Here is a 12539-nt window from a genome sequence, read left to right as displayed (position 1 = left end):
GGAAAATGATGAGGGGACATTGCAACCTTGCGCATATACATCCAGAAAACTCACGGAAACAGAACAACGGTGGCCAATATGGGAGAAGGAAGCATTTTCATTAAGGTGGTCGTTATTAACATGGCGCCAATTTTTGGAAGGGAATAAAATACCTTTCCAGGTCTGGACAGACCACAAAAATTTAGAAGCACTAAAGACGCTCAGGAAACTCACTCCTAAGCAAGACCGCTGGTCCCAACACTTTCACCGATTCAATTTCACTCTCAAACACTTGCCGGGAGGGAAGAACTTCCTGGCAAACGCATTATCTCGCATGCCCCAATATAACAGCACACAAGTAACTGACTCTAAACCACTTGTGCCTGAACAACAACTGGCAGCACCAGTCACCACCAGGGCACAAGTAAAAATGAAGCTGAAAGTGGATAGCCAAACTGGAATAGAATTCCGAAAGTCCTTTGAAAGCGATGAATGGTTCCACAAAAATAGGCATGTGTGCACAATTAAAGATGGGCTACCTTGGGTGGGTGAGAAGTTATACATACCTACCACCCAGAGGATCAATTTCATGCAACTATGCCATGATACAAAATCAGCAGGACATTTCGGGTTTGTAAAAACATTACACTTAACTAAAAGGCAATTTTGGTGGCCATCTATGAAAAAAGACATAGAAAGCTATGTGAGCAGTTGTCAAATTTGCGCGATGGCTAAGAGGTTGCAAGGGAAATCGCTAGGACTGTTACAACCGGTGGCGAATCCCTCAGCACCATGGAAAGAAATAGCCATGGACTTTATCGTAGAACTACCAGAAAGCAATAGAAACACCGTTGTCTGGACTGTCACAGATCTGTTCTCTAAGCAAGTACATTTCATACCTTGCCAAAAAATTCCAACTGCAAAAGCATTAGCAAAACTTTTTGTACACCATATTTACAGATTGCACGGGGCACCACAATGCATCATATCTGACAGAGGGGTGCTTGGAAGGAATTTTTATCCCTGCTAGGAACTACCCAAGGATTGACATCTAGTCATCATCCTCAAGCTAATGGGCAATGTGAAAGATCTAATGCAGTACTTGAGCAATATTTAAGATGCTATGTAAATTTTCAGCAGGAAAACTGGACGGACCTACTGCCTTTCGCAGAAGTGGCATATAAGCAACAACAACTTTATTGATTAGCCCTTGGGCCATATCAAAGTGCAAAGTTCCAGCAACAAACTGTCACCAAAACTTGATAAAAGCAATCCAAAATGGAATTTGATAAAATACAATTTAAAATAGAATTAAATAAGATACAATTTAAGATGAAATAGTAATAAAATACAAATTTAAGATATAGATAAAATATAACATTATATTTCGGAGTCGCCCTTACAATCTACCCCAATCAGTCCCACATATGCAGATCTTAACCGATCCCACACCGTGAATTACATGAACCATCGGATTAGGTCAGCCTCAGTTTGGTAAAGAAATTTGTGATCTTTTTCCTTTTCACTTTTAGAGTTAGATGATGCTGGGAGGGGGGATGTGAATGAGAGTCTAGCTAGACATAACAACCCCAAACCTAGCATGAGAATCAAGTTTATTGAACCCAGAGCTGATATTGGCGGGCTGGTGAACTGGAGAGGAAGCTCATGCTTAATTGGGGAATGTGATTTATGACTGTTAATTGGAGGAGAGAATTATGCTTTGATATTATGTGCCCAAGGGAGGGGAATTCAGTTTTTGGCAACAGATGGAATGGATGGAAACTAATCAAGGAGAGAAGCAACCTAGATCTAAGGAGAAACTTCCTGACAGTTAGAACAATTAACCAGTGGAACAACCTGCCTCCAGAAGCGGTGAATGCTCCAACACTGGAAGTTTTTAAGAAAAGACTGGACAGCCATTTGTCTGAAATGGTATAGGGTTTCCTTCCTGAGCAGGGGGTTGGGCTAGATGACCTTCAAGGTCCCTTCCAACATTATTATTATTATTATTATTATTATTATTATTATTATTATTATTATTATTATTATTATTATTATTATTATTATTATTATTATTATTATTATTATTATTATTATTATTATTGTGTTGATATTATGCTACTCAAATAAAAGATTCTTTAGATAAACAATGCCTCAAAGTTCTTTTGAAGAGTTTCATCTGTCAGAACCATGACACTGCGGGGACTTAGTCAGCCATTACATTTTCTATTTGTGCAAAATGTAGGAATTGATGTTCAGTACTGAGGCAGTGACATGTCTGCGGTGGGAGGCAGACTTGGTGCTTAATACCGATAACATATCCAGAGACCAGGTCAACACCAAGACTTGGTCTCTGGCGCTTCAGAGGCCCTGACTCCTCCTGTTGCTGCTTAAAGCTGGGTCAGCTGCTATAAAGCTTATCTCATCCATGACTTGATTAACCCTACTGACACGTGGTTCATAGTTTCTCTTTTGGAAATGTGCTCTTCTGGATAGCTCAAGTGTGGCATCAGCCATTATAAATGGAATTAAAATAAAAAAAAATTATTCTGGGGTAGGGATAGGAATGTAGCTAAGGGTCAAGCATCTCTGGGGCTTTTAGGAGTGCTGCCTAGACATAGCTGTTTGTGAAACTGGATCATAAAGATCAATTGGGGCTGCTGCATATTTCCTTCCCTCCCTGTGGGGTAATGAAATCCCTCCCCAAAATACTCTGGACTTTAGCGATGGAGGCATTCCCTAGAGTTATGATGCTGGGAAAATTCAACTTGGCTTCTCTGGGCCCAGAGCTGGAGGGGGCTTGGGATCACGGCAACCATAGACTTGATCCAAATTAATGGATCCAACTTAAAGCAGTGGTCCCAGATTAGATCTGGTCTTTATCCTTGGGCAGTGGCAAGATTATTTAGAATTGGCCTCTGTCATGGACACATAATTCTCTCTTACCCCTACAGTTCTTTGTGGATACCCCTGTTGTAGAGAGGAGCAGTCTTTCTGATTATTCTGCCCCAGGCACCTGATGGGACTTAGTGGGACTTCTGAGAGAGCTTGCAACTATTGTGCAGTTTGACTGAGGTTGAGGCCCTGATGATGGGTTGGAATGACCACATCTCCTGCTTCAACTAGAAGACCTCAAAGGTCCCTTCCAACTCTTTTATTCTGTACCCTACATGGCAAGGGCCTTTAACCAAATTGCCCCTGAGCATACTATACATAGACCTCAACATACAAAGTATGAAGAATAAACATGATGAACTAGAAATTCAAGTAATTGAGTTGCCATTACGGAAACTTGGTGAGATGAAACCCATGAATGGAATATGCAGCTAGAGGGATTTAAATTATTTAAAAAACAGACCAAATAAAGGAGGTGGAGTTGCACTATATATAAGAAATAAATACATCTCTACAGAAACAGAGCAGAACAATGATTAAAACCATCTTAAATGCATTTGGGTCAATATAAAAGGGGAAAAATGAACTGGGAGACAAACTCTGCACCAAGTGGAAGATGAAACAGGTTCCTGACAAACCTAGCAGACAACTTTGTCTCCCCAAAAGTAGAGAAGTCCAATATGCTCAGCCATATTGGACTTAATTCTCACTAACAGAGATAAAATGATAGAAAGTATCAAAGCTATAGGAACCTTGGGGGGGGGAGTGATCATGCAATATTGGAGTTCAACATTATGCAAGCACAAGCAGTAGAACCAAGTCAAACTAGAGTCTTGGACTTTAAGACTGCTGATTTCAATAAACTCAGAGAGAGCTTGGGAAGGATTCCATGGATGAGAATCCTCAAGGGGAAAACAATTCAAGAAGCTTGGGAAATTTTGAAAAGTGAGATTATAAAAGCCCAGTCTACTACAATACCAACGAAGAAGAAAAATAACAGCTCTCAAAAGAAACCAGCATGGCTGCACAAAGAACTCTCTGATAAATTGAATGACAACAAGGACAAGTATAAAAAGTGGTAAAGAGGGCACATAGCTAAGCCAGAATATTATCTCTAAAAAAGAGAATTCTGAACTCCATCAACACTCACTTTACTATATTTCCTGGCTATAAGAGTCACAAATATATGAAGTCACTATAGGTAGTCCTCAACTTACAACAACAATTCGGATCTGAATTTCAGTTGCTAAGCAATTGGTGGCACAGTGTAAAATGCATCCCTTAATGACAGCAGTGTCTGCAGTGTGAGTTCAGGAGAGTGCATGAGGCTGCAAGGAAGTGTACAAAAAGAACCCTGTGAGTTGAGAAGAGGAGGGAGGGGCTGCATGAGAGGTGCTGCACAATTTGGGTTTGTGTTTGAGAGTATGAGGGCTTGCACAAGAGGTGCTGTATGGGTCAAATAAGGTGCACAGGGGTGCATGAGAGTGCACAAGGTTGCACAAGAGGTCCTGCGTGGGTTGAGGAAGGGTAGGCAAGAATGTGGTGTGCATGAGAGGTGCTGTGCAGATCAGAGAGAGAGAGCACAAGTGTGCAAAGGTGTGTGTGAGAGATGCCACATGTGCCTTGGAGGGTGTATGGGAGTGCACAGGAGGCACCATTCAGGTTGGGGAGGTTGCACAAGGTGTTCTGTTCCAGCCTACGACCGGCCCTGTTTGAATGTCAGGGACAAGCCCTTTTTATAGTCAATAGTCTGGAAAAAACCCAACCAACTTTATTTACAAAGAGTTCAAACAAAAGTTAAACGAAAAGTTCAAGAGTTAAACCAAAAGTTCAAACAAGAGTTAAACAAGAATAACAGACCAGGACTCTAGCAGAAGGTCTTCAAACGGTTGCCTTCAGCAACCAACACCTCCCATACCTTCCCCTTTTATCAGCAGTCCCAAGGCATGGCTTCTCATTGCCTTCTCCCGAGTTGCCTCATTGCCTTCCTTTGTTCTGCTCTGCTAGATTGCCTCCTGCTCCTAGTATCCCTGAACAGAGCCAGCTGTGGATCATCTTCTTCCAATCTCTTGTGCTCATACGGCTGAGTCTGATGAAGAACAAGACGGGAGGGGCCAGGCTGAGAGTCCTGCAGTGCATCAGAACCTTCCTCTGATACCAAAGGCTCTCCAAACCCCTCCTCCTCCTCCTCTTCAGAATCATCCGACTCAGCTGCCAGAACCACAGGCTGACGCTGAATCACAACACAAGGGTGCAATGAGGGAGTGTGAAGGCGTGTGTGGGATGTGCAAGTATCCATTGTGGAGCTAGCACAGAAAGGCTGGGGGAGGGTGCACAGGTGGGGGTTATTTACCCCAGCAACTTGCAAGCTTCCTGCTGGCTTCCTCACCGATTTTCTGGAGAAGTCAACCAGAAAGTTTGCAGAGGGATTGTGAGGCGCTTGGCAACCAGTTGAAAGCACACATGGGTTGCCAAGCAACCAGATCATGATATGAGATTATGGGGGTGTTGGAATGGCGAGACCTCTAAGGCCTGTAACTGCCATTTGTTCAGCACTGTCATAACCTGGAAGTGTTGCTGACTAAATGGCTGTAGGTCAAGGATTGCCTGTAGATACCAGGTAGGCAAGAAATATGGCTGTCTCATCTCAGAATCTGTTGTTCTGTTACCAAATGCATCGTGGTGAAGATGCTATTTATAAAATCAAAGGGAACTTATGGGTTTTGTGTCACCAGCCCTTCTCTGAACTCATCAGATGTCCATGAAGAGGGAAGATTCTAGTAACAATTCAGTCTGATCCCCCAGGAGACATCCTGTTGCCAGCTGCAGCCTTACTGGGACTTATCAGAGTGGTGACTGGCCAGCTGTTATTTTATGGGGTTCTCACCAGTGATTGGATTCAGCAAGTTTGCACCACTTTGGCAGAAGCAGTGGCTAATTTTTTGTTGCCCAGGCCCAGAATGGACTTCTGGAAGCAGCATCCACACAGAGACCAGTTGTTCACATATTTAAATACCACCACTGGTTCTCACTCTGTACCACACAGGATATTTATTTTATAATAAACAGAGAAATTTCTAACCTCCACCCCCCTATAGAAGTCATGTGAGGATGGGTGGCATGTATTGTGCTGATAGAGCTGCCCACGAGAGGTGATCTTTAGCCCAGCAGAGTAGCCCAGGTGAATGACTCCGGCAGCAGAGTGAAGCTGGAGAAGGACACCAAGAGGAGAGGAGAGTGACCAGAAAACTGTGTGCACTAGGATTTGTGTGTTCAGCTGCATAGATTGAAAACCTTGTCTGCTAAGGGAGGCCTTCCCAGAATTCTTGAGGCCATATTTTGCTTTGGGACTGCAGATACTGAGTTGCAAAAGCTTCTGTGGCTTACCTGGGATGGATAGGTGATCACAGAGACCTGGAAGCCAATAAGGAGGGTTCCACTCATTCCTAATACAATCACCATTTGGAACAGCTGCCGGTACTGCACCTGGAAAGACAACACCCTGTCTACATAGAGAAAAGTAAAGTCTTATACTTAGGCAAGAAAAACCAAAAGGACACATATAGATTGGGTGGGTGAAACCAGGCTTAATAGCAGCAACTGTGAGAGGGATCTTGGAGTCTTAGTGGACAATAAATTAAATATAAGCCAAAAGTGTGCAGTGGCAGCCAAAAAAGCCAATACAACCTTAAGCTGCATTAACAGAGGGGTTCAATCAAAATCACGTGAGGTACTAATACCACTCTATAAAGCCTTAGTAATACCACACCTAGAATACTGCAACCAGTTTTGGTCCCCACACTATAAAAAAGATGTTGAGACTCTATAAAAAGTGCAGAGAAGAGCAACAAAGCTGATTAGGGTACTGGAGGTTAAACATATGAAGAACTGTTGCAGGAACTGGGCATGGCTAGTCTAGTGAAGAGAAGGACCAGAGGAGACATGATAACAGTGTTCCAATATTTGAAGTGCTGTCACAGAGATGAGGGGGTCAACCTATTTTCCAAAACACCCGAAGGCCAGACAAGGAATAACAATGGAAACTGATCCAGGAGATTCAACCTGGAAATAAGGAGAAATTTCCTGACAGTGAAAACAATCAACCAATGGAACAAACTGCCTTCAGATGTTGTTGGTGCTTCATCACTGGAGGCTCTCAAGAAGAGTGTTCTGACCCAGCTCCCAAAACACAACAGCAGCACCAAATAGTCTCTAATGTTCCTTTTATTTCAGAAACACCAGCAGTTTCACACAGCCTCCAAACAACAGAGCTCGCTCCCTTTTCTCCTGTAGGGGGTCTCCCCATACCCAGAGTTACTCTCGGTCTCACCATGCTTGCAGCCAAAAGTCCTTCAAGCAAGCTGGCTGTTGTTTAATATAAGATATGCCCACATTCAGAAGGAGCTCTGACCTCCAGTGCCACAGGACCTGCGGAAAAACTCTTGCAAAAATTCCAAGGAGAAGTGTCAGGAGTCCCAAGTACAAGTGGCTGACCAGCAGGAAAAGGAATAGTTGTCTGCCACACCTATTCATCTCCGCCCCTGCCTTTTATCCACAACTGAGGGTGGGGATACATTAGCAGCAGTGACTCTTCCACCCTGAAGACCATCCCATAGCCTCTCACTGTTCTCCTCTTCTCAGCTTCTGCCGCACCGCACATCAATCACTGGCCCCATGTGATCCTCCTCTCCTGAATCACTTGCCTCAAGGCATGGAGGTCTCAACCTTTCCAACTGTAGGCTGGCAGATGGCCCAGGCTCTGCCTCTGTTCCTGGCTGTGACAGCTCCATTCCTTCGTTGGAGGTTTCAGATGGCCCTGACACTGGACTCGGCACCCATTCCTGTGCTTTCTCATCTGAATCAGCCGCTGAGTTCTCTGGTGGCCAACAGGTCACAACAAAGAGACTGGACTGCTATCTGTCAGAAATCCTGTAGGGTCTCCTGCTTGGGCAGGGTGTTGGAGTAGATGACCTACAAGGTCCCTTCCAGCTATTCTGTTCTGTTCTTTTCTGTTCCATCATCTAGAAGTTCCCTTTCGTACTCTGTTCTTGAAGCAGCAGAGGAAGAAGCTCTGCAGGTGCAGAGGTGCAGAGCGGGTGCAGCGGAGGATGAGATAGAAGCATGAGAGCCAGACACTTCAGATCAACAGGTTCATCTACCAAAAGAAGGCAGTCAGGATGTCCTCCAACTAAAATGTCTGTCCATGGCCTAGGCGAAGTCATTTGCAAAGAAAGCAGGATTTGTGCTACAAAGTCACTGCCTGCCTGCCCACACCCACCCACACTCACACCCACACAGTGCAGCAGAAAATCCACACCAGCCTGCAAGGCCTCTCTTTTTGATCTCCAGCCTTCCACGCTATCTGCTATAAATAGGGAAATCCACAGAAGTGGGTGGTTAAAAGAAAGTCAACATGATGGGTCACAATGGTACAATCAAGGGTCTGGCCACTTTTGAATGTGTGACGCACATTAAAAAATGAGTGGAGCTTTAATTGCACTATCACAACCACCATATTGATTTTTTGGACCATGCCCTGGGGTCATCTAAAACAGGGCTTTTCAACCTGGGGTACATTTGTGAGCACTTGGACAGTGGTATTATAATAAATATGACTTGCATAATTCAAGTATGACTTGAAGTATGCAACACTAAGCTTTTCTCCATTTTTGATGGAGTGATTAGCTTGGTGGAGGAAGGGAATGCCTTACAGATGTTCTCCCAAGACCCCAGCAAAATCTTCAACACAGTGCCTCCTATCGTTCTCTTTCATAAACTTGGTAAAACATGGGGCAGATGATATTAGATGGACTCGCAGTTGACTAAAGGATTACACATGCTCCTTCGTGGTACCTCTGCAGCTTGAAGGTGAGTACGGAGTGGTGGTCCTGTCCTGAGCCCTGGGCTCTTCAACATTTTTATCAAGGACTTGGATGAGGAAATTGAGGGGACACTTAGAAAGACACAGTTAATATAAAGCTGACACTTTAGAAAAGAAGGAAAATTCAGAAGGTTGTAGACAGTCTTGAATAGGACATTTTTTTTACAGAAAGAAAGACAGTCCTGTACCTGGGGGGGAAAGGCAGAAATATATGATATGAGAGTAGCATATGGGAAAAGCATCTGGGTGTTCTAGTATACTCCAAGTTGAAGGTAAAAAAAAGGGGGAAAATTGCTAAAATGAGCAGACTGGGGAACATTCAGGAAGACACAGAGATTGTATCAAGCTAGAATTCCACTCCTAGTCAGATCCTAACTGGTCCCATGACTATGAATTCAAAGGAAGGATGTTGCAATGGTGACGGATCTGGAAACCAAGTATTAAGTGGAATGGTTCGTGGCCCTTTGCTGTTTAACTTATAGAAAAGACAACTGCACAATGATAGGACAGCCATCTTCAAATAGTTGAAAGTTCATCAACTAGAAGAGGGAGTAGACTTATTCCCTTTTGCCCCAGAGGCAGGACTAGAGTCAATGAGTTAAGTTACAAAGAAGCAAGTTCAAGATGGTAGGAATTTCCCAACTGAACAAACCATCAACCAGTGCAACAGGCAGCCACTTGAAGGGGGGAGTTCTCCTCTGCTGGAAATCCTCAAACTGGACAGCCATAGTCAGAAATGCTTTAATATATTCTGACAGAGCAGGGGTGGCGCTAAATGATTTTTTTATCCTTTCCAACTCTGACAACACAGACCTGACCAGGAAATCAGTTCCACCGAAAGACTAGAATTACATTTATTGAGCTTGGTTATAATAATAAAATCTTGCTACTACCTCTCCTCCGCCCCGCCCAACCCCGTATACCCCAGTGAGTCAGGGAGGCTTCTGCCCAATCTGTTTCTGAATGGCATTTTGTTTTTTAGAACTTAAAAAAAAATCAGCCCTGTTGCCTAAGAAACAGTTTTTGCATATTTCCATCAAGAATGAGGGTTAGGGTTAGCTTTCTAAGTGGGGACTGAGTGGGGGCCTAAGGGTTGACCCCCAACATGCAGGATACTCACAAATTCCAAGAGGAAACTGGCTGTCATTTTCTGGAGGGGATCCTGCTGGTCTCCAGCTGGCAGTTGTCAGGCTGATCAAGTTTCATTAACTGAATCTGAATATTTAGGAGAACTATGACCCAGTGATTTCTGCTCTGCTGGCTATTGGAGGATGGCATGCAATGTTGGGTTAACAATTTCAAGAAGCAGATGAATCTGCTTGAGGTCACCATTTTCCCCACCCCTCCCTCCTCTTCAGCATGCTGCCAGCAGCTGACCTGAAGCCAGGAGATGGATGATTTCCCCCTCTGGACTTTAATAGTCCTTCGGGCTGATCAGTAACAGGGAGCTGCTGATACTGCTGCTCAAGGGAGAAATGTGAAAAAGGGCAGCTAACGGAGGAGTAGGAATCCAACACCCAGATCATGTCCTTCTGTAGTATGAGGAAAAAGACTTGAAGATCAAGTACTGATCATAGTTGCAACACTTGAGATTGACCGTTCACCTAGAAACCCCTAAATATCATTAATGGGAAGGAGAAAAGGCTGGTTCAGAGTGATTGAGAACAAGTCCTAAGCCTCCTGGTGTCAGGTCCTCCATCGTATATGATTCAGCCTGCTTTGCTGACAGACTTGTTTCAGAGACAATTTTTGTTTTTAAAGCTTCCAGGTTCTTATGGCTTGTCCATATTTTGAAAGGGTTTTTTCCCCCCTTCTAAGAAATGCACTGCATATGCCTCTTTTCCCCATATTGACCACCTCCACAGTTTTGGAGGTATAAGCACAAGGTTGCAAGACCCCTTGCTCATTCTTTTGGAGTAAAACAGCTCCGACCGCCACATGAGTGGCATCAACTTGGATAACAAACGGGGTGTTTGGGTCTGGATGTTTTAGTATGGGTTTGGCAGCAAACACGAGCTTCTCAAATGCCACTTCCATTATCCATTATTGGTTTCGTTTGGGTTTCCGCTCCCCTTTAGACTTTAGAAGATTGGTGATGGGCAGTGCTATTTGGGCAAATGATGGGATAAATTGCCTATAGAAATGGGCAAATCCAAGGAATTTTTGGAGCTGCTTTCAGGTGCCAGATATTGCCCACTCTAGTATAGCTCATACCTTCTCAGGACCATCTCTACATCCTCGTGTGAGAAGCAATAGCCCAGATAATTGATCTTATGCTGTGGAATTTACATTGGGAAAGTTTGGTATATAACTGGGTGGCATGGAGTTTTTTTCAGTACTGTTCTGACCAGCTGCATGTGGTCTGCCATAGTTTTGGTGTAAATTAGAATGTCATTCAGGTAGTAAATTTTCATGCAGGACTGCATTTATCAGCTGCATGAAGCCTGTGAGTGCTCCCTGTAGGCCATAGGGGAGTACTGTTTTGCAACTGGCAAAACAGCTTTCAGTTGTTCCTTGGAATGTTTCCAGTTCCGAGTACTCGCTTATGGCCTACAGGGACATAAGGTCTTAAAGTCTTAAAGTCTGTTCTTTAGCCAAAGAATGACTAAGGAAAACCCCAGGGCTCCTCCAACCAGTAACAAAACCTCAAGCACCTTGGAAATAAATTTCCATGGACTTTATACTGTAGTGGAGATACTAGAAAGCTTTGGAAATATAGTATTACCGAACTGTCCTCTAAACAGGTGCACTTCATGCCTTGCTCCCAAATCCCCTCAGCACGCACACTGGCTAAACTTTTCTGGCAACATGTATATAGACTCCATGATGCCCCCAAATGAAACATCTTGGGCAATGGCATTCAATTCACCTCTCAATGTTGGCACAAATTCCTGAAAATACTAGGTACCACCCAAGGGCTTAGCTACTCCCATCATGTTTATGTTTATGTTTATTGGACCGCCCTTCTCCCATAGGACTCAGGGCGGTTCACAAGGAATTTAAAATAACAATACAGCAATACAATTACAAAAGTTAAGAACAATTAAAATTAATTAAATTTAGTCCTTGAATAAAATAAAACCCATGTTAAACTCCAATTAAAACCCAGTTAAAATAAAATTACAATTAAAATTCTCAGTCCTGGCCGGAAAGCTCAAAGAGCCAGGTCTTCAGGTCCCGGGGAATGAACAAAGGTCAGGGGCAGTCCTGAGCTCTACGGGCAGCTGGTTCCAAAGGGCAGGCACACCCACAGAGAAGGCCCTCCCCCTGGGTGTTACCCGCCGGCAATCTTTTGCCGGAGGTACCCTGAGAAGGCCCTCCCTGTGGGAGTGCACAGGAAGAAGGGAGCTTGATGCTGGCAGCAGGTGTTCCCTCAAATATCCCGGACCCAAGCCATTTAGGGCTTTATAGGTCATCACCAGCACCTTGAATCTCACCCAGAGGGCAACCGGAAGCCAATGCAGCTCGCGGAGAAGAGGTGTTACATGGGAGTATCGGGAAACCCCCATCACAACTCGCGCAGCTACATTCTGCACCAGCTGAAGCCTCCAAGTGGTCCTCAAGGGCAGCCCCATGTAGAAAGCGTTGCAGTAGTCCAACCGAGAGGTCAAGAGCGCATGAGTGACTGTGCGTAGGGCATCTTGGTCCAGATAGGGCCGCAACTGGCACACCAGACGAACCTGGGCAAAGGCCCCCCTGGTCACAGCTCCTATATGATCTTCAAAACTGAGCCGTGAATCCAGGAGGACGCCCAAGCTGCGAGCCCTATCAATGGGGGGTAACA

At 44.3% G+C, this 12539-nt stretch overlaps 1 protein-coding gene across 1 annotated transcript in view; it reads right to left on the bottom strand.

The window, feature by feature from the left end:
• Window positions 1–12539, bottom strand: part of LOC308674382 (solute carrier family 2, facilitated glucose transporter member 11-like) — a gene marked incomplete at its 5' end in the record, with an annotated part of 62809 nt that overhangs the window by 46730 nt on the left and 3540 nt on the right. Inside the window, 2 exons of the mRNA XM_081338808.1 lie at window positions 5957–6082; window positions 6262–6360. Of these exons, the coding sequence (XP_081194934.1) occupies window positions 5957–6082; window positions 6262–6360 (225 nt within the window). The remainder of the gene's footprint in view (window positions 1–5956; window positions 6083–6261; window positions 6361–12539) is intronic.

This window comes from Vipera berus (assembly GCF_964194415.1).
Source record: "Vipera berus genome assembly, chromosome: 14".
NCBI classification, from domain to species: Eukaryota; Metazoa; Chordata; class Lepidosauria; order Squamata; family Viperidae; genus Vipera; species Vipera berus.
The sequence above is the reverse complement of the archived record's forward strand: the minus strand, read 5'-3'. Positions and strand labels throughout refer to the sequence as shown.